This window comes from Acromyrmex echinatior, chromosome 5 (genome assembly GCF_024713525.1).
Source record: "Acromyrmex echinatior isolate Ae372 chromosome 5, ASM2471352v2, whole genome shotgun sequence".
NCBI lineage: Eukaryota > Metazoa > Arthropoda > Insecta > Hymenoptera > Formicidae > Acromyrmex > Acromyrmex echinatior.
In genome coordinates this window covers 2,798,582-2,824,266 of record NC_141856.1, presented here as the reverse complement: position 1 = coordinate 2,824,266, position 25,685 = coordinate 2,798,582, and the positions used below count along the sequence as shown (strand labels likewise).

General features: G+C 34.2%; 1 protein-coding gene and 1 pseudogene across 1 annotated transcript; both read left to right on the top strand.

Annotated features, from left to right (window-relative positions):
* Nucleotides 1-4,931: 4,931 nt before the first annotated feature.
* Nucleotides 4,932-7,072, top strand: LOC147909666 (uncharacterized; annotated as a pseudogene).
* Nucleotides 7,073-8,431: 1,359 nt separating this feature from the next.
* LOC147909665 (histone-lysine N-methyltransferase SETMAR-like) lies at nucleotides 8,432-9,085 on the top strand. Its single transcript, XM_087406567.1, has one exon. It carries the CDS (start codon nucleotides 8,432-8,434, stop codon nucleotides 9,083-9,085), a length of 654 nt encoding a protein of 217 aa, XP_087262693.1.
* The last annotated feature ends 16,600 nt before the right edge of the window (nucleotides 9,086-25,685 follow it).

The window sequence follows — 25,685 nt, the reverse complement described above, 5'->3', positions numbered from 1 at the left end:
GATGTCTAAGAAAGCTGACGATACCTTAGGCCATCAAATGTATACATAACTAACACACAAATAGATACCTACATGCCGAGTCGCACCACCACCCAGCACAAAAACAGTCTGCAATGAATTCATTTGTACATAGAGCTTCCATCATCCCTGACAAAGAAAGAACATCTACAGACAGAACTCAATCATCTAAAATTAACCTTATAGAAAAACGGACACGACAAAAAAGACATAATCAATAAACATGCAAACAAGACAACGTCTCTGACACACAATCAGAAGAAAGGATCCTATCCATTTTCTCATATGTCAAAGAAACAACAGATCGGATTAAGACAGGATATTAAACAAACACAATATCCAAATTATTTCCAAAAAGATAGGATCAAATCCTAAAAAATCCTAAAGATCAAAGACCTCCATAGTTCCGCAGGAATATACAAAATACCTTGTTCCTGCGAGTATGCATTGGAGAAATTGGGAGAATGGTCAACCTACGGATAAAGGAACACCAACGTGATATCAGGCTAAAACATGTCACGCAATCAGCATTATCAGAACACAACATCGAAACAGGACATCAAATATTGTTTGACAAAACGATCACAGCTAACATTACATCATACTTTCTAAGAAAGTACAGAGAAGCCATAGAGATACGAAAATACCCTAACAATATAAATAGAGATAATGGCTACAGCATAAATAAAATATGGAAAATCATTCTCCCAGTTATTGAAGACTGATCGATTTCTTCCATTCCTCCTCCCCCCAATTCTCTCCTTTTCCCCTCACCACTCCATCAAGCAGCGTATAATATAAAAAAGAAATGACTCGGAGAAACAGCTCAATATCAGACTGCCCTCCTCGCCCTGATGAAGTGGACTGCAAAATTCACGAAACGTTGGCATTCCAAGAATGGATCTGGACACGAAGGAAATCTGCGAAACGCGTAACCTTAATAAAATTTTTTTTATAGAGCACGTATCCACAACGTTTTTTTACTTTTTTTTAAAAAGGTAAATGTATACTGATATTTCACACATTTTGTAGTATTTAATGTCTTCTTATAAATAGTATATGAATTAATCAATTTAATAAATAATTTTTTTCGAATATCTGAAGAATACGCACTTTCAGCATCTTTTTCTATTCTTTTTTTAAGAGGGTAAATTTTTTACTGATATCACGTATTTTGTAGTATTTAATATTTCCTTATAAATTCATTTTATAATTTAGTAAAATCATTCTCACGGAACATATATATGTACCGCCTTCCTACTTGTTTCAAAAAGATATTTTTATATATTAGGTGTTGGAATTAATTCGTAGCGTTTTTTAATGAAAGAATGTTATTTATTTCACATGAGCATTAAAAAATACATTAATGAAAGTACTTCCCATCACTTGTAAAACGCTACGAATTAATTCCAACACCTAATACCATTACTTTCAAAGTTTCTAACTTAACGTCTTTTTATGCATATAAAGAGTATGTAAATTAATTATTTTAGTATACTTTTTATTATAAATTTTTAACTATAACATCAGAGTTGGAAAGTCACTCAATCGTTACTCTTACAACGAGTTGGAACTGTCGCTCGTTATTTGTAACGTGTTATTTTTTACTCATTACTTGTAACGAGTAACGTTCTGCGTTACTCATAACAAATAATCTTTTCAGTGAGTAAATGCGTAAAGAGTTACTTTTCAAAGTGATTTTTCCAAGCTTAGTACAAAATTATTGTAATTAGTTGCAATCATAAAGATACAATATCATTATCAAGTTGTTTTTGTAAACGACTGTAATCTTATAAATAATATATGAATTAATAAATTTAGTACACATTTTTTTCCGAAGAATTGAAGAATACGCATTCTTAGCATCTTTTCTACCCTTTTTCAAAAGGGTGACTTTCGTACCGATATCACGTATTTTTAATGTCTTATATTTTTTTATAAATTTAATTTTTAGTTTAGTAACATTTTTTCTCGCGTAACATATGTTTGTAGCGCTTTCTTACTTCTTTCAAAAAGATAAATAAATTTTTATGCTAATATCTTGCCTTTAGTCTTTAACGTCTTTCTATATGTATAAAGAAAATATAAATTAATTACTTTAGTACATTTTTTACGAGAATTATTACAGTAACATCAGGGTTGGAAAGTCACTCAATCGTTACTTACTTACTTAGAACAGTCACACGTTACTGAAAAAAGTACCTCATTATTCGTAACGCGTCACTTTTTATTCGTTACTCGTTATGCGTTACTCACTACAAATAATATTTTTAGTAAATAAACGCGTAATGATAAAATGTTACTCTTCAAAATAACTTTTCCAAGTTTAGCATAAAATTAGTATAGTCAGTAATTGTTGCGATTATAAAAAACTGCAACGTCGTCATCAAGTCACTTTTATAATGATAAAATTTACGGCGTTATTTTATTTCCCATTCCTGCATTTTTTATACAAATATATTTGTGTAAAATGTTCCTTTTTAATTAGTTATTCAGTTAGATGTTCCATAAAATAAAAACCATGGAAAGATCTTAACTGTAGAAATTTAAACTATAAGTGACCTGTTTATCAGTGTTTTAAACGAATAAGTATTGACCAATAAAATAATTCATAAAGCACATGAATGTAAATTTAAAGGAATCATGCCTAACTATGAGTACAGATATAAGATACACTAGAATTATCTTTTCAATAAATTTTACTTAATTTTGTTCCTTTTTCAATCTGTAATTAATACTTAACATATACCTATAGCATACGATATTTGTTTTCTTATTATATTTTCTGCACTCTTCGAAAGGTTTAGCAGTCACTCATTACACGTTAGAGTTATTAGAAATGAAATAAGGAATCCAACTCTAATGACCTTAACATATATTTTCAAGGTAATGACCCTGAGTGACCATCGAAGAATTTTGTCAGTCACTCGTTGATTATTACGAAGTTATTAAAAAATTAATATGGACAATTCGCCGATGCTCTTGACCCTCCTTTACATCATGAAGTTCGTCACATCGAATAATCTTCGAAAGTATCAGTCACCTGTCGCACATCACAAAGTTAATAAAAATGAAATAGAGAATTTAATTCTGATAATGTTGACCTTGACATATACTGTCCAGGTCATGACCTGAAGTGATGACCATCGAACACTTTCCGCAGTCGACCATTGCTTATTAAGGAAATATTAAAATTAAAACATTATTGTTATTATCATTGTCGTCGTCGTCTGCCTGACCTATAAATTACATATCGAACTTCAGTCGACAGACGGCAATCTCAACCTTTTTACTTTATTTTTTAATAACTCTTTAACGAACAACGGTCGCCTGCTGAAACTATCCGATGGTCACTCAGAGTCATGACCTTGACAATATGAGTGTCAAAGTCATGACACTCATACTCTTACAACACATTAGTGTCTCAACGAAATTTATTTCCTGTTCATAATTATTTCATTTAAAAATTTCATTACATATTTTTTAAAAATATCATTACTACTTTGGTAATTTGGAAAATAGGTTTAGAATAGATTTGAAATAAAAGATCATCTTTTTTTCAACATATATCCAATGCTTTTCTTTACCTTTTTGTAAAAAGGGTTAGGAATACTCTGAATATTATATATTATGACTTCCACGTGTTCCACGGTTTCCATGATAATCAAATTTAATCTTTACAATTACACAAATTATGTATGACATATTTTCCTATCAATATACGGCCTTACTCTATTACTGCAGACTTTATTACCAAATATTTATTTTTATATAATAAAACAAGATTTAAGGACTCTAATAACCCCAATGAAATTTGACAACAACCAATTACACAAACCTTTCTTGCAACGACTACACGCGTGATCTAATAATGAATTTTCTATTAAATAGGTTTCACTCTAAGAATAAAAAGTTCATGATAGGATCAACCATAACCTACACATATTAGTTTAGTAGAAACTCAACTACTTCATATTAGATAAAAGTTAAGTGTTAAAGAATATTTTGTGTAGAAATGATAGCACGAAGTCGATAAATAGGTGGGGTGAAAAGTAACCTCCTTGGGAATGAAAAAAATTTTTTTCTTATGCAGAATCTCGCCCAAAATATGGCGTGTTCGCTCAGTACTAATCTTTGTAGCATCTGCTAGCTCGCGCACCTTCACTTTCCGGTCAGCCAACACCATTTCATGTATTTTTTTGACATTTTCCTCGGTAACCGCATCGGAGGGCCTGCCGCTGCGGACTTCATCGGTAGTGGAGTTGCGGCCACCACGAAACTCTCGAAACCAATATTTGACGGTGTAATCTGACGGAGTATTAGCCACATAATATTTATCCAACTTTTCTTTTGTTTCCTTCGCCGTTTTGCCTCTCAAAAAATAATGTTTTATGAGAGAACGAAAATCGTTTTCGCAAACACGTCAACAACAATCAGCTCTCAAAACAAAACTAAGGGCAGTATCGCACTGCCACTTGGCATGTCTGCCTAAATATGAACGGACTACAAGGCACCATAAACTTTTTTGCAGTAGTGGCGCATTCTGGCGGTCAAGGAGGTTACTTTTCACCCCATCTATTTGAAAATCGCATTTTGAGAAACAGACATTTTTCTTATGAGAAACGCGACTGTGCTTTCTGACTAATTAATAACATAGAATAGACATAGAATAAACCAATGTCAATTACGAATTAAAAAGTATAAACCATTAAACACATTGTAGAGATTCGATAATGTTACTCTTTAACTTCTGGAGAAAGATGGATAAACAATTTTACATCGAATTATTGTCTAAAGCAAGAATCTTATTGCAATGAATTTCCATTAAGGGCTATAGACAGGGTAAAATTTTGAAAAAAAATCGATTTTTTTATTTCGTAATATTTTGAAAGATATACATATTGAGAATACATATGCCAACTTTTAAAGAGATATTCGGAAAATTGACAGAGATACAGCAGTTTTCGTGGAGTGGTGTTTGTACAACGAAGCACGATAGGGCACGACAGCGTAGGTATAAGCGGTGCGCCAACTCGACCTTCTCCGAATTGCACGAGGGGCGCTATGTCAGAGTGTAGAGAAGGGATAAATATATTCAGTTGTATCTTAGCAGCTGTACGGTGTATAACTTGATCTCAGATGCGCTCAGAAAAAATATCATACGTAGTCGATCTGTATTAGTTATATGATTTGCGTTATATTGAACACTTCATAAAGTTTTATTTTTATAAAGTGGTTTAAGTGTCATGGATAGGAAAGGAAAAAAAACACGAAGTTAGAAAACTGACGAAGAGAGCTGATAGAAAGAGAAAAAGTTTTGTTTCTATAAATCGCTACGAAACAGAGAAAACAAACTTAAATATCAGCACTTCGTCGAGAAAACTAAGTAGTTTTGGTAAAACTAATGTGACTGTTAATCCAAGTATTAGCTATAAAGCAGTATTAGTAAGTATTAGCTGTAAGATTATTAATTTTATTACTGTTTTTTCGCTATAAGTGAATATGTGAAATGTAAAACGTGTGAAGGAGACGTAGAGTTTTGCGAAAATAATAAATGAGGATTTAAAATTATTCTAAAGTGTAAATCCTGCGTGAATCCTGCCGAAAGAAATAAATTCGTGTTCACTAATACAAAATGTTTACGAGGTGAATCATCGTTTCATTTTTGCAATGCGAATAATCGGAATAGCTGGAGCAGAGAAGTTTTGTGCGTTCATGAATTTACCGTGTCCTATATTTAGATCATTTTATAACACTGTAGTATCTCAAAAGTGATGTTACGGATGCTATAAAAAACTTAATAATAAAAAAAGCCAGTGAAATTGAAAAACAATTAACTGACGAAAAATGTGAAAAATCTAATAGATTATCTGTTTCCGGCGACGGCAGTTAGCGTAAACGCGGCTTCAATTCATTACATGATGTTGTAACAGTCATAGGTTCCTATAGCAAAAAAGTAATCGATATTATCGTAAAATCAGCGTATTGCAAAGAATGCACAATATGGAAGAAAAGAACTCATTTACTGGCTTACGAAACTTGGTAGCAAGAACATGAAAGCTAATGCGCTGCTAATCACACAGACTCAGCAAGTAAAATGAAACCCGATGCCATTCTTGAAATTTTTCAAAAAGCTACATGTAAAATATGTAAATTACATGAGAGATGATGATTCCAAAACATATAGTAAAATCAGCTTCCATATAATATGCAGGAAAAAAAAATATAAATCACAAAAGAGAATGGGGACCAGATTGCAAAAAATCTCAAAAAAAATGAGAAGGGCCTCAGCGGTAAAGGCAAACTGATCGAAAACTTAATAAAAGATCTCACATTGTACTATAGCCTTACAATAAGACAACGCAACAGTGATTCTCCAGAAAATATGAAGAAAGTTATCTGGGCCACTTTCTTCCATAAGTGCCACAGACGAAAAGCCACAACATGACAATTGCCCGAAAAAGACTCATGGTATAAGTGGCAAAAAGCCCGTACGCTTGGCAACCTTGACATGTTTACACACGAATCTGCAATGTCAGCTGTGTCAAAAACAATCAAATCAATATGAAGATCTCAGTCGGGATGACCTTTTACAGATTGCTTAGGTGCGTTCAATTAAAATAACAACGAAAGTTTTTTAATCAAGTTATTTGGAAAATCGCACCTTATCATAATTCAGCGGTACCCCCATTGTCCAAATTGCCGCCAATATCGCTAATAATATTTAACGATGGTCATGTCGCACTTCTGGTATTGGAGTTCCTACATATTCAAATTGGTCAAGCAGTATATGATTATTACCATTACATTTACATAGATGAAGAATGCGTACGTATCGCTGAACGACAGGCCTACGCTACACGCACAAAAGTCGCTTAAGTGCTAGAATTGCTTCCGGCGTCGATGAAGAAGCATTTTTATATGTGAAAGAACTTATATGGTAATTGTCGAATAAGAGTACATACTTAAATTTTTAATTTAATATGCAGTTAACATATAATAATCTGTAGTAAAATTGAAAGTAAAATTTTAAACACGTTTTTCTCAAAAATTTTTTTTTTAACCTGATTGATAGCAAAACAAAAAATCTACTCGACCTATTGACTTGGTGTAAATTGCATTTTACTCAGAAAACTTACCTCTATCGCTGGACGTAACCGTTTTTTCATTAATAAAAATTTCACAATTTTATTCAACTTTTTTGTAACAAAAAAGGTCAAATTTAAAAAAAAAAAGATTCACATGTCCGTTATTTTGTTACTTTTTTGTGATTTTGTAATTTTCTTTCGATTATAGCTATATTCATTTTTTATTGTTATATTTTTTTATTTTTTTGTTTCAGACATATAGTTGGTTCATTGTCAACGAGGCAAAAGTAAGTGTTTAAGATTACTCTTTGTACAGCAGCCTTAATTTCAGTAACCGAGACAAAAAAAATTGTTTTACGTAGTTCAGTACTGATAGAATAAATACCATAAAACAAAATTACCTGACTTTATTATATATTTAAAAAAAATTCCCAAAGAATCTCCGATTTTTCAGGCCTTCACCCTGTCTATATCCCTTAAAAATGTAAAAAATTACGCAGATGTCAGATTATTTAAACATCAATTTTAAGTTAAAATTATTACACATGTTTAAAAGTATAGATGTGTGTATTAGAGAGGGGGAGAAGGAGGGAGGAAGAGGGCGGAGGGGAGAGGGAGAGAGGGAGAGAGAGCCAAGTAATACAAATATATTTATATAAACTACATAAATTATTAACAAACGTTTCAACCTAGTACGAGATCATTATCAATATTGATAACATATTCGAATTTGTGAAATCATAAACGCATAATACGTATATAAAATGTATATGGAATATGAATAATAAAAACTCTAGTACAACATGGTATTATACAATAATTTTCATGAAATTACCGCACTGTTGTCATTGATTTATGTGTGTTCTGAAACCTGGAGATTGACAATTCTAACTTCAAATTAACAGACACTAATTCATTGAAAACGATGATTCACAAGAAAATTAATTTTATTGCTTTACATTCAACGACAGGGTTCTTTATTCCACACATCAATAGATTGCAGACAGACAATCCGATATCTCCAGGTTTGAAAACACACATACTAGCTTGATCAAAAAGTTTCCGGAAGAGACCACCAGGTGATGCTCTGAGTCAGCTGATTTGAGTTCTTTTTTTTGGCTAGGTTACCACATCTATCATTGACATTTCCATCAAATTTTATCGCCATAGCTTGACATTTGTAAAAATTACGCCGTCTTGAGTACATCTACCTCTGCGCGTGTTTTCGATTATTTACAGTTTTAAAAATAGAGTTGAATTTGCAACAACGAGTTTGTATTAAATTTTGCGTTAAAAATGGATTCAATGGTGCGAAAACCTTGGAAATGTTGGGAAATTGTTTCGGCAGTGATGTTCTAAAGAAAACAACCGTTTACGAGTGGCATGAACGCTTCAGAAGTAGTCGTGAATCCGTCGAGGATAACGAACGCAGTGGCAGGCCGTCGACATCGAAAACCGACAAAAACATCAATAAAGTGAGAGAAATGTTGGCCAATAACCGCAAATTAACTATCAGAGAACTGGCAGAAGACTTAAACATTGCTTATGGATCCGTTCAGGACATTGTAATTAATGATTTGGGTTTGCGCCGTGTTACTGCAAAGTTGGTCCCGAAGGAACTGAATTTCATGCAAAAAAGGGACCGCGTTGACATCGCCAAAGACATGATTTCCAAGACTGAATCCGACCCAACATTCATCAAACGTATCATTACTGGAGACGAGACGTGGGTTTATGAGTACGACACGCAATCCAGGCGAGTGAATGGAGAGCTCCAAATGAGACCAAAAAAATCACGTCGTTTTCAGTCGAAAAAAAAAGCGATGCTCACGGTTTTCATGGATTACAACGGTATTGTACATCACGAATTTTTGTCAGAAGGTCAGACAGTTAATAAGGAGTATTATTTGGGCGTTATGAGACGTTTGCGTGAAGCAATTCGCCAAAAAAGAAAGGATTTGTGGGTAAACAACTCGTAGATTTTGCACCATGATAACGCCCCGTCGCACAGTGCCATCTTTATCCGTGAATTTTTGGTCAAGAACAAAACGAATATCATCCAACAGCCATCGAATTCACCCGATATGGCTCCCTGCGATTTTTTTCTGTTCGATCGAGTCAAAAACCCACTGCGGGGAACGCGTTTTAACAACCGAAAGGAGGTAATGGAAAAATCGAAGACGGCTCTGATGGCTATACCAATAATAGCGTTCCAGAAATGTTTCGAGAGCTGGATCAAGCGCTAGCATAAGTGCGTTGCAGTCGCTGGAGAGTACTTTGAAGGGGACAATATCATTTTTGATGAATAAACTTGTATTTTGAATTTTCTGAATGAATTCCGGAAACTTTTTGATCAAGCTAGTAAATCTATGACAATGCGGTAATTTGATGAAACTATTGTACACAGTAGTTATCATGTTCTACTTTTTATTTTTCATGTTTTATATAGATTTTATATTATGCGTTTACAGTTTCACAAATTCAAATATGTTATCATCATTAATAATGACCTTGTCATTAGTCAAAGTGTTTGTTAGTTAATAATTTATGTAGTTTACATAATATGTAAATTACTTGGCTCATAGCTCCTTATAGTACTTTCAAATTTTCTTTAAGCCGCTTTTAACTATACTAATTTAAAACTTAAAAGAGATAAAACTAATTCAAATTGGCTCTTAAAATATTAATAAAAACTAAAATATTAATAAAGACAAATAAAAAATGGATTAAAATTAAGAGCAATTAAGAGCATTAATACGCAGTAATTGGTGCAAATAAATACATATATTTCGATCATATCTATTGATCTACATACCAAACTGAACATTTCGGCTGTATTCAAGCCATCTTCAGCAGTCCCCAATCATAATAATAATTGTTCACAATCTAATGTTCGTAACGTAGTAAAAATCGAGTGCAGCAAGTAAGTCTCAACAGAGTCCCTTCCCATGTCTGAAGTGTATGTAACCGTCAGTTAGCTAAGTGCGAGCTAAATCAGAAATAATTATTAAAAAGAACAATTAATAAAAAAGAAGGATAACAAAACTTTAAAGAGACTTACCTACTGCAAACTATAACTGCATAATATTATAAATTAAATAAGTTGAAATCACAAAAACAGATTAAATTAAATTAAATTTCTTAAAAGAAACATAACGTTCGTAGAACGTTCTGTCAAAGCAGAGTCAATTAATGTAAGAGAACATTACGAAATAAATATTCTAAGAAAGGAAACAACAACATTATCAAAAGTCATCGGATTGAAAAACAATATAGATAGCTGTTTAAGTATAGATACATCAATAAAAAAAAAATTATTAAAATTTATTAATTATGTTCGTGTAAGCATGATGTAAAATTCCATGTCTGATTTCAAATTTAGACTATTTTCCTGCATTTTAATATTAATTATTTCAGACACTAACCTTTCCCAATATATCTCTCATTATCCAAAATTTTGGTGTTACTCCAATCAAAATCATGTTCAGATTGCAATCTTCAGAAATAACAGACAAGTTATCACTCTTTTTATTAATATCATTTTTATGTTCGTTAATTTTAGTCTTTAATTTACAGCTCGTCTGTCCAACATAAGAGGCATTGCAATTTTTACAATTAATCTTAACTATATTTTTCTTTGACTCATGAGAAAGAATGTCTTTTTGTGCTTTAATAATTCCGTCAAGTTTGTTCAAACTGAAGAAAGACAATTTAATATTATGATTTTTGATTAATGTTCTTGAATTTGTCATAAATACAAGGCAAAATCACGAAAACGAAGTTGTTTTATTGTCAATGTTAGTTTTATTTGTTTGTTTAAACGTTATCTTATATTTTTTAAAAGAGACTTTAATCATAAATTGATCGTTTCAAAAATAAACTTAATAAAATAGTCATTGTCCAAAAATGTCTTAATAATAAAATTGAAATTATGATATTTTGGATGAGATAGTAAAAAAGTCCATCATGTTTATAAGAATACCTCTCTTTTGTGAAAGAGGATGAAGAGACAAAAAAAATATATCTCAGTCCCAAATCTCTCCAAAGCTTTGCACTTTAAATCTTTCATAACCAAACCTGCAATAATGGGAGACAACGGAGAACCCATGGGTATTCAAATTTCTGGTTGTAAATTCTGTCATAAAGGTAAAAAAAGTAGACTCTAATATTAATCTTAAAGCTTTAAGAAATTCCTCTTTTGATATATAACAATAACGTGTAATAAAATGCCATCTGTCTAAAATATTTTTTATAGCCAAATCTAAAGGAATGTTGGTAAACAATGATATTGCATCAAGAAAAATCAACGAATAATTATCATTTAAACAAAATCCATTAAGTTTTTCAACCAATTTGAAACTATTATTAATATGGCTACTTTTAGGAACATTGTCTTTGATAATATTGTGCAAAAATGAGACCAATGATTAAAGAGGACTATCAATAGACAAAATAATAATTCTCAAAGGGCACCATCTTTGTGAATCTTGGGAAGTTCTCGGAAAAATCCTATCACTGCAGTATAATTTTTTGTACATTTTCAAATCAATATACGTACAATTCTTCCGTTTCGTCAATAAAATTTTAACAGATTCTGTGAGTTTCCTAATCCCTAAAAATTGGATCCCTATTAATTACTGTGTACGTGTTAATATCTTCTAACATTATGCATTTTTTACTCGTCTTGATCAATTGCTACGGTAACATTATCTTTGTCAGCTCTCGTAAATAAGATTTTTGGATTTTCTCTGATGAAACTCTTAGTCGTTTTGAGTAAAAAAGTTGGTCTTTTATTGATAAAATGAGTCATTTTGAATAAAAAAGTTCTTTATTTTATTAATCTTTTATTGATAAAATTAGCAGATTTCATAAAGGCTATTTTCTGTATAACAAAGATTGCGCGATTTCTCAAGTCTAAAACGCAAGTATTAGCTTAAACATTATTTTCAATAGACTTTATGAGTTCAAAACAATTTTTCTTCAATTTAAATTAAAGTAAAGAAAAATTGCTACCAAGCTGTAAAAGGCATTTCATAGGAATGGTAATTTTTGACAAATTCACAAACCATTTATTCCTAATAAAAAATAGTGCGAATTATTCATTTGAAATAGAAAAAGAAGACGGTTTAATGTCTTAGAACTATTATAATTGTTAAACATCCCTGAAGGTGAATCCTTAGAAAACGAAAAAAATTATTATCAGAGCAATTCCAAAAATACTGTATCGATTTAATCTTAGAAATCATTTCTTTATTCTGTTTGTTAAATATTTAGGATTAACTTAGTTCGGGACGAGCGGCGCGCTCGCCGCACGAGTCGGTAATGTCGATAATTGAATCCGCAACACGCGTGCTATCAGAGTCGCCGACGCCATTTTCTTTGGACTCTAACAAATAGATACAATAGAAATATATGTATTTATGATATTCGCACCAATTACCGTGTATTAATGCTTTTAATTGTTTTTTATTCTATTTTTTATTTATGTTAAAAGAGATATTAAAATATAAATTTGTTACTTCGATCTTTAAGCTAATAAATAATTGTAACTAAAGGTTTTAACATTATCAGTATACTTTATATTTGATTTTCACTGAAAAAGCCAGTAAAGGTCGAAACGTTTGATCTTATTTATGAAAGTATTTTTTAGATGTTTTTAGTTTTCATTTAATTGTAATTAATCCTTAACCGGAGAAGAGGAGTCTCAGAAATTTATAAAGCATTTTTTGGAATATATTTTTATATTTTATGCATGTATAACGTTAAGTTTTTAACTTGCTAAGCATAAGTTTTACTATCGAATAATTATCTTACTTTTGATAAGCTAGTTAAATTCCGAAAATCAACTCTTCCAATTTTGAATAAATCATTTTCTGTTTGATTTTTGCATTTTTCGAAATTGAAATTTGCGTGCTACTTCACAATTTGTCTGAAAAATAATAACGGCCTTCGAGACCCGAATTGCCCGATTATGTAATAGATTTGCGGTTAAGGATTAAGTTAAATCTTTTTTTTTTGTTATGAAAATGTTATCGATAACAACACATAATGTCACGACAAATTTCTATCAATAGTGCAATAGTTATACTTGAGATTCATCGTTATATTTTTTGCTGTAAAACAGAATCTGGAAATTCTACACTTTTCATGATATGACTTCTGACGTTCTAACATTATACGAATTATTATACGAAGCAGCATCGCATAGATGTAAACACGTTTTTTACAATTATAACACACGACGGTTGAATTTTATTCCAACTTGATGTAACTCTGCGTCTTAAGAATATTATTAATTTACTGAAGATGGCCAGATTGTGGTCGAAACATTTAATGTTTTTATTGTAATAATCAATTTTTAATGCAATAATAATTAAATATCAGAAACTATAATTTGTGCTGTGGTTCCTTATGTTCTTCTTTTCATAATTTTGAATTTATAATCACATTTGTTTTTCACTCATTTTTATTTTGCAAACAAATATCGTTTTTAAAATTGCAAAAATACTTATAGTTTCTTAAAGTTCAACTGCTCATTAGCTGTTGATCACTAATAAAATCTTTTTTCACTAATAAAATCATTTTTCACTAATAAATTTATTTTTGACAAAAAGATGATTTTGAAAAAAATTGTTTTCACATTTTTTTCCGATTCTCACTTATTGCAAAATATCTTTTGTGTTACGACATTTTAGACTTTCTAACTCAAAAATTCTTTTTTTTTTTAGTCTTCAAACGATAGATTAAAAAAAAATTTGTTAAAATCGATGATTACAATCTGAGATAAAAGCCAAAAAAAAATGCTTACAAATATCCGGATGTGTGTAAATACGGACCGCCAAAGTTATATGTATTGAGGGTTAAAGTGTTTTGAATGATAGATATTTTATATTACAGAGCTGTTCAAGATCGGTCCTTTTGGCTTAAAATCGAAATATGAAGTATTCTACAAGGAATAAGAACGGTAATAGGTGTGAAGTAAGGACTTCATTGCTGTTTTGTTATAGTACGCGACTCTCGATCTCAGGAACGACATTTCTTTGAAATCGCTAAAAGTTTTTGACTTGTGTCTTTCACTATGTTTAAAAGTATTCTGTTATTTATATTTTTATAGTTAAATATATTATGAATAATAATATCTTATAATATTAGGAACAGAATACTTTTAAACGTAGTGAAAGACACAGGTCAATAACTTTTAACGATTTCAGCATAGTCTATATTAGTGTAATGTTTTTCGGTATTTCAAGTAAAAGTATGATCATGTATTAGGTGTTGGAATTAATTCGTAGCGTTTTTAATGAAAGAATGTTATTTATTTCACATGAGCATTAAAAAATACATTAATGAAAGTACTTCCCATCACTTGTAAAACGCTACGAATTAATTCCAACACCTAATATATATTGTGCTAATACTAAAGCAAAGAGTAATTCAATTATATTTATTATTACTATATATTGTTAAATATAGAAAAATGTAATTTTTTTTATAATAACTTTTTTCTTTTTTCTGTAACTTTTTTTTATATTTTTATATTATCACAAGTCAGTTTTACTTAAAATACCGGAAAGTATTGCACTAATAGAATACAACAAAAATATAAAATTTTATACATAAAAAGAAAATTAATATTATTCAAAAACGGATTTAAAAATTTATTTTTTGTACTTAGGTAATAAAAGTATTATATAGGAAACTAATGTATAAAATGTTATAAAACATTATAGTATACAATATTATAGTATACAATGTATATAATATTACAATACATTGTACATATAATAATGTCATGTAATGTAGATAGTGATGTTATACTCTTGTAGAAAAGTACTACTGAGCACTAGGAGTATTTTGAGGCATTACACTGCAGCACTACAGTATTACTGTACTACACTACTGTAGCAGTGCAGAAATGTTCAGTAATGCTAAGTAGTGTTAAGATCTTCTATATATCCGCATTTCAGCAAGATACAAAATGCAAATCCATTTTGCGGCAGTATTGCATATTACACCGCTTGCTTGGCGGCGTCTATAGCGTACATATATTCTGCAAACGGCATAGTACGCAGTATCACCGCAAGATGAACTCGTTTCCGTAAGGAGAAAATAACGATTATCCCTATAAATAGACATATGTAAATGAAGTCCGTCACTTACTCTCAGCTTGATCAGAGTGTGCTCGTAGTCTTTGACAATGCTTTTTTTAAAAGAGTTAATAATAGTTAATTTCTGTGATGCATACTTATTTCTTGCATTTTGTATCTTGAAACGCGGATATATAGAAGCTCTTAACACTACTTAACATTACTAAACACTTCTGTATTACTACAGTAGTATAGTAGTACAGTAATGCCTCGAAATACTCCTAGTGCTCAGTAGTACTTTTCTATAAAGGATACTAATAAAAATTATATTATGCAAACAAAATATCTTACAGGATGCGTCATTAAAATCCAGACAAATCGTATAATTTCTTTAAACAAAATGTTTTTAATGAAAAATTAAATATTACAAAAAATCCTTTTACATGGCACTTGGGGGATCCCTGTAAAACACAATTATTCGATATATTTCCCATTAGCTTGAATGACGGCCTCTATTTTCCGTCTGAAGCGTTCGCACGCACGCTGTAATGTAGCGCTATCCATGTCGACAAATGGCGGCCTTGAATACTGCCTCAATGGCGGTCCTTAATAACGTCATATTGAGATGCCGAGACTTATTTGTGACCCTTTCAACTACGCTCCATATGTAGCAGTCCTAAGGAAATTTAAATCTGGAGGCCAGAATTCCTTGAATCAAAACATATCGACGTTATCTAAAAGCCAATTTGAATCAAATGACTTGTATGAGTCGGTGCATCGTCCTGCTGAAAAACATATGGCCTTCCGGACGCCACAGTTTTCATCCACGGCTTCACTACATAAAAACGCGTAAATACGTTTCTTTTGTGATAGTTTCCCCTTTTTTAAAAATATGTAATGGCATGACATCATCCTCACTGGACACAACACTTAGCACGTGAACATTGGCCGGAAATTTCGTTCTAGCAATAACAGGGACATCCTCGGAGTTGTAGGCCATTGACCATTCCTCCGGTTGATTTTGGCATCAACAATAAAAATTTTTTCATCAGAAAAAATCTAATACGTTCCGACGCTTTGTTTTTCAAAGAACACAACAGCAGATTGCAGCGAGCAACTCGGCTTGTCCTGGCAGCCTCAGAGAGCATCTGTCGTATCTTTAATGTGTACGATTTGTATCAAAGGTCCTTCTCAGCAATTCGACGCATTGTTGGTTCGCTTACACCAACAATCGATGCTAATTTTCGCAACGATTACCCTGAGTCATCCGAACGATTGCTGGGTCAGCGCTTAAGCTCTTCCAACTGCGGGTGTCCTCGCGATGCGTTCTTTCGAGTGATTTTTCCTCGCTGGCATATTGAAACCTTCATTAGACTGTTCTAAAGCCATATATTTTGCCACACCGTCAAATGATTGATCTTGGATATTCAAAGAACCGAATTATTGTTGAGCGCCCAGTGCGAAGGTCTTCAATGATCGCGGTTCTCCGATTATACTCCGCATTTGGTTTCAATATCGCTATCATTTTGAGACTATGACTGTTTACTAGAAGCATCAGGCTTTTTCGGACGCCAACAACAACCTCTGGCGGAGGCACAATATAGCAGAAAATTTAAATTAAAATTTGACCGGATTTTGGTGATGTACTTTGTATATATTTTGTTTGTAAATCATATTTCATTATATTTTAATAACAATTTTAGATATATTTTAATATAACTTCTTAAAATAATAATAGATTTTATTACATATTCTCTTTTAACTTAACGAGTAAAAGTACAAATTTTTATTAAAATATACAATCTTATACGAAATATATTATATTATACATATATTATACGAAATAATAAACATTTTTATTACATTTTCTTTTTAACTTTCGAACTATGAGTATAAATTGATTTAAATTTTTACAAGAACATTGTATTATATTCTTCAGTTTTTATTTACAAATTGGTCTGAAAGAGAAAATCTGACTTATTCTCTAACTTAAATGAAATATATTGCACAATCTAGCATATACAAATCCGTACGGGAGAGAACAGCGACTATTGATGAATTTGTGTTCATCAGAACTGGAGCACATGTTTTTACTTCATTCCGTGTTACCACCTCATGAAATGCGGTGCGTCAAATTACTTTAAATTCGTGCGTCGAATTACTTTCAATTTTATTGCGGCTACCTCCTCGTTATTTTCCTCTCTTTCCTTATTTAATATTAACCTATGAATACTGATAAAATTAAGCAGCCGTAAATTTTGAAAATTTAATTTAATATCTTTTATTTTACAAATTTCATGTCGACATCCGTGTGGGATACAAACCACGTACGCATAAAATTTCGGTCCGCCAGATACGAACGCCTCGATGAAGCTACACGCTCATAGCCCGCGAGTTCGTCCGTCATATTATATTTCCCAAAAAGTTAACTGTATGCGGTTCGTATTCGTTGGGATCTCCGCTACTCGTATATAGGCAAGAATCGGTATCGTAATGTAATACGCGTCGATCTAATTTTTCCAAATATTCGTATAACTTTAAACGCGTTTGAGCCATCGTGAATACTGCTATTACCATGTTATCGGCGAGGATATTATCGCTTCTACACCACGAAACATCCGTCGTTGATGAGTAATATTCCGGTTACCTCATGTTCCGGCTTGACAATAATTCCGCCAATCGCTAGGAATTTCTTATTATCTCGGTACTCGGAAGGTTTGTTCGTTGGTCAAATTTTCCTCAAAACGAATTGAGACAGAGTTGGCGACAGAAACGCAATTCGGGATTCTGCTCGATATTGTTTTTATCGAAAACAATACGCTCGATTGCTTTGTACTTCCGAAGGAATTGCTCTTTAGCAACATCGTCGTTCCCACACACGCTCGGCCACTCACTCGTCTCTTGCTTCAGTTGTAAGAAGCTGTTAATATAGTCAGCAAATAATCCAAATAATCCTTGACGTGTAGCGGAATTATAGCTTGTACATTTGTATTGTCAGATTTTATCTGTCCTCGTCACGAGATTATCCTTTCTCAATTGTTTTACGCAATTCATACAACATCCACGTGTCCTCAAACTCATGTTCCACTGAGTCATTGTGAGTGCATGCAGATTGCGAAAATGTTTCGCAGCATGTTCGACAAAGTGGGAATAATATTTTTCCTAGCACGATACAGTAATATCGGATGGAAAAGATCGCGTGGGCGGGGGAGGGGAAGGATACAAGACATCGTATAAGACTCATGACCTGCTCGAAATTGAAATTTGATGCTTCTCCAATCAGTGCAGAACATTCATCCTCTACGTAGATACTTGATAAACACTGGTTTTCAATACGTACGGTATAGAGAACATACGTCTATGTAACGTATCTTTTCATAACCTCGTATCGTATTATTAGGTGTTGGAATTAATTCGTAGCGTTTTTTAATGAAAGAATGTTATTTATTTCACATGAGCATTAAAAAATACATTAATGAAAGTACTTCCCATCACTTGTAAAACGCTACGAATTAATTCCAACACCTAATACAATATTACCAGTACGTCCGCCGAAAAATGCATCACGAGGATCGAGAGGTGAAATTTGTATCATCGAGTAATTCTCGAGAAATTCGCGAGTTTCTCGATTTGTGCGCATTTCTTCGTCAAAAATACATTCCCACTTTTCTGTCACAATATAACCTCGCTGACGTAACCGCAGATCGTTGCAAATCTTCGTTTATATCGTGTATCAAATGTTTCTTTAGAATTTCCAATTGGTTTTTCGCAGTTTATTCTGTAACAAATCGGGCACCCGTGAAAGAAAAAACCGTGGAACTGCAAAACGTGACGTTGCGTCACTCTCGTTTGTATTCATAATACTCGTCCGTGAATATGCCCTCTGTTAACTGATATTCTTACCCGTGTCCAGCGTGAATAATACGACGTCCAATCTCGCGTTCCTTTAAAATTAATCATTGTATGCCTTTGTGCAATTGATTTTTTAAAAAATCTGTATCCCTCCGACGGAATGATGCCTATTCCTTCTTTGTGCAAAAAGTTTTTTCGAAATACTCTCATATACGTTGAGACAATAATCGCACATTCTATGAATGGACGTTTCCGCGTTCTAAAAATATTTTTCTAAACGCCAGACATGCTCGGCGAAGGGTATCAACGTCGGTACAGCAATAATCGACTATTTCTCGTTGGAAATCGAATATGGTATTTTTTCCCGACATTTTCGCATGCCACGCAAGAAAACGTTCATGTTCCTCCGTTTGCATCGTTTCGGGTGCGTAATAAGGTCAGGCGGACCAACGTACGTTTGATTATTGTGAGGATTAAATAGATGTTGAAAGATGCTTTCGTCGCAGATTTCCAGCAATCCGAAAGTCTTAGGTAATTCCGACAATCGCATTGGCATATAATTAATCGACAAATTTTGTATGTCCCACTATTAAAACGATAATTTTTGTGCTATTTAAAATCACTGGAGGTTCTAATCCACAGTGATTTTCGACAATGTATTGGAAAATGAATTGTGCATCGGAAGCTTTCGTATTATGTGCGATATATAGATAATTTGAATAAAATTTTTCGCGTGCTACGAATTCGACAGATTCTTTTACAGGATCATGACGAAAAACAAATTCATGCGTTCCGCACCAATGACAAAGTTGCAATAAATCTAATACTTTCACGCACAGAACAAATCGCAAATTTGTTGAACGACGCAGAGTGTTGGGATGTGAATTTTTATGTCAGTATCATTAAGCGAATCATCTTGTCGCGTCTCAAAATCATAAAACATGAATGCATTTCCTTTCTTACGTTCTTGTTCGCTTATATCGGTGTTATTTTGTTCACTCTCTCTCGCGATTACGGAAGAATTTCTGTCGGATTCATTAACGGAGGATCTACCTTCACAAAAGACAGGTTGCATATAACACAAATAGTTTACGGATTGCGGCGAACTGCAAATTTTGCAAAAGAAAGCACATTCGTGTTCTGTCGTTGAATTTATTATACGTCCGCAACCCTCGCAAAATTTAATCACGTTACAAATATTCTGTATCATTTTCTCGTCGTAGGATTTTATCACGCGATGATATTCGAAACACGCATTCCCGAAGAATGAACGTTTACATATTTCGGATCTGACAGTATTTACATCCTGCTGTTCGCAAGATGGCATGTTGTTGCAGCGCGGACACTTATTTGAATAGCCATATCCCCTCTCCTTGCGGTAATCGATATTACACAGAATGCAATATTCCCCTTGCTACCACGTCCGAAATTATTAAAATTGTAAACTATAATCGCGACGTTAGATGTGGCGAGAATTGGAAACATTCGATTTTCCAAATTCCACAACCTTCTGGTGGTATGGTGACAGCTCTTCGTGTCAAATCTTGCGCAAAATTACGTTGCAGGACCGAATTTTCGCGTCTTACCGCTTCCCATCGACGATGAAGTCTCCCACTCGTAAAGTTCCGCGCTCATGGTAAATTTGAGTGCATACAAAAGAGCGGGGGAAGCATAAATTATCGGAATTAGAGATTGTTAAAATCAAACGTTTCCTAACATCTTTCCGCGTAAGTTTATTCGCAGCATGTCCACGACCTCTCGGTGCCGTGACATTGAAAATGCATACGTTGAAATTTTGCATGATATCAAGACCACTAGCACTTTGTGCTACCGAACGAAGACGCCAAATGCTTTTTAACTGTCTTATGTGTTGACAACTCCAGGTCTCCATAAAAAAAAAGTTGTAAGAGTCCGCTGGACGTATCACAACACCACCGGCGAAGAAACGAAAAACCTACGCAGTAGTAATTGTGTGCAGGAAACTATCTTCCTCGGATTGCAAAGCGTTGTAAAATGTATAAACGTACGTTTGAAACATTTAAAATCTTTGTCTGATAACGCCAACAAATGTGCAATATGTAATTAAAGAAATTGAATTAAAACTGCCTGTAAATTATGTTAATTGTGAAATCATAAGATTAACGTTAAGAAATTATTACGACGAAATTACACGTAATGTGCGTACACAAATTAACGACTTAATTTTTCTCGATTCATATTTTTACATAATATTTGTTTAGAATTAACTTCATTACGTTATAACAAAATTTTTCATATAATTCTTACAAACCGAGAATTGTAATTTGTGTCCAATTATTCCAAAACTTTTTATTTTATTGACTCAATTGAATTATGTATTTTCCTACAATGAAGAATTTATATAAATACATTTTTTATATTATAAATTCTCGTCTATTTTTTACTCGTAACCTCACTCCCTTTTCAATAGACACTCTTCTGGTATATTGGGTTTAGATATAATGTACATATTAAAAAAGTATAGAAATAATTTTTTCTTTAGAGTAATCTCCAAATCAACACAAGAAACCACGCCGTGACAGGAACGAACATGTTCATGCCTGTTTTAGCTCCTTTTCTTTCCAAGTAAAAGTAAATCTCCTAGTCTCCTAGAAAATTTATAAAGGATCCTATCATAAATATTAAAAAAAACACTTTCACTAAGATGTCGGAGACATAGGATCGTACCAACAAAAGATAACTCTCATAAAACTACCTACTATTCATCTATCCACTGTTCATGCCTTGTCTCTTCCTCACGGCAAATAATGCTACGGTCTCAATCTCCCATTCACCTTTTTTCAGATATCATTCTTCATTTTGTCGAAAGTACTCTATCACTTTCTTCTTCAATCACTTCGTTGGAAGTTATGGAGCAGATCAATTAGATCATTGTTAGCTATAGAGCGACCCAATAAGAACGCTTCATTTAATCATCTTATTACTCATCCTCTCATCCACCGATAAATCAGAGCGATATAATCATCCTTCCAGACAAATCCATCTAAGCCACGCCTATGATGGCGGGGGTGGCATGGAGAGGATTTGTTTTGATCAAGGGGAGACGTGGAAGGGGTTTATTTTGACGCCAGGGATGGAGGGAGAATGTTTTGACACGCCATAACCTTCCCTATTACTACTAAGAATGTTGGTTATACCGTAATTCGACGGGCCGCAAATGATCGCGCGTATAGTGCTCGGCAACATTTCGCCATGCTTGCGTTTCTTTGTGATGCCTCCCATCATCTGCGATTTCGCATCACAGTTTGTGACGCGTATCGTCAGTGGTTGCCGCACGAATTTCATGCTTGCACTAAAAGTTACGCGCTTTCGAATGACTATTTAAAAGCATGCAAACCCGCGAATCGCGCAGTAGCAAAATGTATCTCGTCCTATTCTTTCGAGACTTGAGCGCCGAGCAGTTGCAGTATATATTGAAAGTCATACCCTTGTCATACGCATGTACGACGATTACATCGACACGTGTGGAACAAGCTGCCAGAATACGTAAAGGCTGATTTGGAGATTCGAACTTATCGTCGCTGTGACGAGCACTGCAATTAACCGTGGTAGCGGACGCATATTGACGATCCCGCATCTAAGATAAACTGTAGATAAACTGTGAATGTTGGCGTCGCGCAGCGGTCTGCTGAATCGAACGATAAACGTGCTTCCTTTCGAGTACATATTCCAGGCTATCAGTTTTGCTGCCCGGACATTCGATTGACATAGCGATTAGTCAGAGGTAAAGCGGCATGCCAAGAACACAACGTTGCATATTCTAGGAGCAGCAATCTCATTGATAGACACGCGACGGACAAGGTATTCACCGATAAAGCGCTAGGATTCGCGAGAGATTCGGATCCGAGCGAGAGAGTGCTGCTGCCATCTGGGCAGCGATGAAAGCCAAGACCAAGACCGGCATGGGCATAAAACTGAAGAAGAAGAAAAAAGCGAAGAAAAAGCGGATATTTTCGATGGTAAAACGTGGCGGCGTGCCATTTCTGCCAATATTGGGCTCGCTCGGGTTTTTGATCGGCCAGCGGTAAACGACAGCAAAGCCGCGCGACATCAGTTTGAAGAGTTGCAATGTCACAATCGCGCGATGGAACAAGGACACGGATTGTATCTCGTTCTGTACAAATATGGACGCGGACTGTATCTCAGCTCGTACAAACGCGCACAGGGCGTAGCTGCAAAGAAATAAAAAACGCTGAAGAGACGATAAAAATGCCGTCTGGCGCATCTATCAATGTGCAATTGAACGAGCTTGCGATACGATTGAGCGTATCGTACTTTAGAGACGTTTTCACGCGTAACACGTTACCGGCGTGCGCCGAAACGAAAGTGGTATCGTGAATATGGACAATGCGGGGCTTGGTACTCACTGGTAGCGTACGCGAAGAAGTAAAACCGCGTCGTGCATTTTGATACTCGTAGTTTCGGTAATCTTCGATCGCCCAAGGAACTGGTGCGATATTTTGAGAACGATTCTACGGCAATAGAGTACAATCGCACGTCCTATCAAACATTCGATCAGAGCTTTTGCGGATAGATATGCCTGTGGTTTCTACAAACGGTCGATACGCGTGAATTTAAAAAGCTCGACGAGGTGCAGTAAAATCTCAGTAAAATCTATTGAACGCTTTTCTCGTCATGTCGCTGACGGAAAAGCTTACCGCTTATATTGAGCGGTAAGAGCGGTTCGTCCTCGCGGCGAACTTTGCCGCCATAAATTTGAGTGATGGCCTTTACGAGTTCGGTCTGACGATTTTTGAAACTTATCACACGATACCGAACGTGAAGAAATCGAACAACAAATTTTATTTCGCCAAAAACGATGCGGAAATTACAATTCCTGAGGATTTGTACGAAGTGCGAGACATACACAGTGCGACAAAATGTTCCCGGACAGGACCTGAAAATCATAATTGAAACAACAAATATACATATTTTTTGGTTTTATTATTCAAAATATTCTGCTCTGGCTTCAATACACTTGTTACAGCGATTCAATAGTGATTTAAATGCATGTTCTAGCTCAGTTTGCGGAATTGCCTCTAGTGCCTCTGTGAAGAAGCTGATTGGATGGTCGGAATGTCATCAAAAAAGCGTCCTTTCAATTTCAATTTCAATTTTGGGAATAATGAGAAGTCGCAGGGGGTCAAATCAAGTGAATGCGGTGAATGGTTTAACATAGAGACACGATTTCGAGCCAAACATTGACGGACAATCAATGAAGTGTGACTCGGTGCATTATCATGCAACAAAGACCAATTTTCTGGATCACAATATTCGGGGCGAATACGATGAATTCTGCCCATCAATCGCTTTAAAACTTCGAGATAATATGCACAGTAATTGTTTGGCCAGTTGGAACAAACTCTTTGTGGATAATACCTTTGCTATCAAAGAATGTGATGAGCATTGTCTTGATTTTTGATGGAACTTTTCGTACTTTTTTTGCTTGTGGTGAATTTTTTGACTTCCATTCCGCACTTTGATGCTTAGTTTCTGGATCATATTAAAAGCACCATGTTTCATCACCCGTAACAATTGATTTTAGGAAGTTTGGAAGTTTATTTTCTGCGGCTGCAACGATGTCTCTGGAATAATTGATTCTCGCTGATTTTTGATCGCTTCTTAATGTGTGTGGAACAAACTTCGCACAAACCTTCGTTTTACCCAAATCTTCATGTAATATGGTTCGAATCCTTTCTCTATTGATATTTAAAGCCTCCTCCATCATTTTTAGTGATGCATTGCGATCGTTTGCAACAAAATCACGTACTTTTTCGATCATTTCGGGTGTTCGAACCAAAATTGGCTGTCCTGATTTTTTGTCATCTTCAAGGGTCTCTTTGCCTTCCAAAAAACGCTTATGCCACTCAAAAACAGCTGCACGACCTAGACATTGACTATCGTAAATTTGTTGCATCGATCGGAATGTTTCTGATGCACTTTTACCAAGTTTTGCGTTAAATTTAATCACTGCTCTTTGTTCCATATTAAAATTTCTACCTCGACCAAAATCTTGTTTAACATGAACTGTCATATCTTCGTTATATGTCAACCAAAATGAATGAAACTTTGACAGATGATAGCAAAATGTTCAACCTTCAAAATGCATGTTTGAACGCACAGATGTCACCACTGGTTGCTGAGATGTGATTCGTGTCCGGGAACATATTTGTCGCACTGTGTAAATAAATTTCTGAAATGCGCGATTTTACAAAAACTCCCGCTCCGCAACACGTTTCAAAACCGTTGACGTAGTGCGTGGTAACAACAGCAACAATAACACCGACGGTGATAATGGTGAAGGTGGAGAATATCCAATTTCGCTCCACGCAAAATGCGACACGATGAGCGAGATTAGATATGCATACAGAATAAACTTTGGCAAGCCCAACAGCATTACTGCTGGGATTCTCTTCGAAGTGTATACATGGGCTGAAAAGTCCCGGGATTTTTCAATAGGTGGCGCCACTAGAAAATGAACATGATTCATTTCAAGAGGTTCATCTGTCACTAGTTTATGTATGAAGTTTCATGATATTTCGTTCATTCGTTTACAAGCTACAGTCGTTTAAGTGGCGTTATTTTCGCCTTCGTAAAAAAA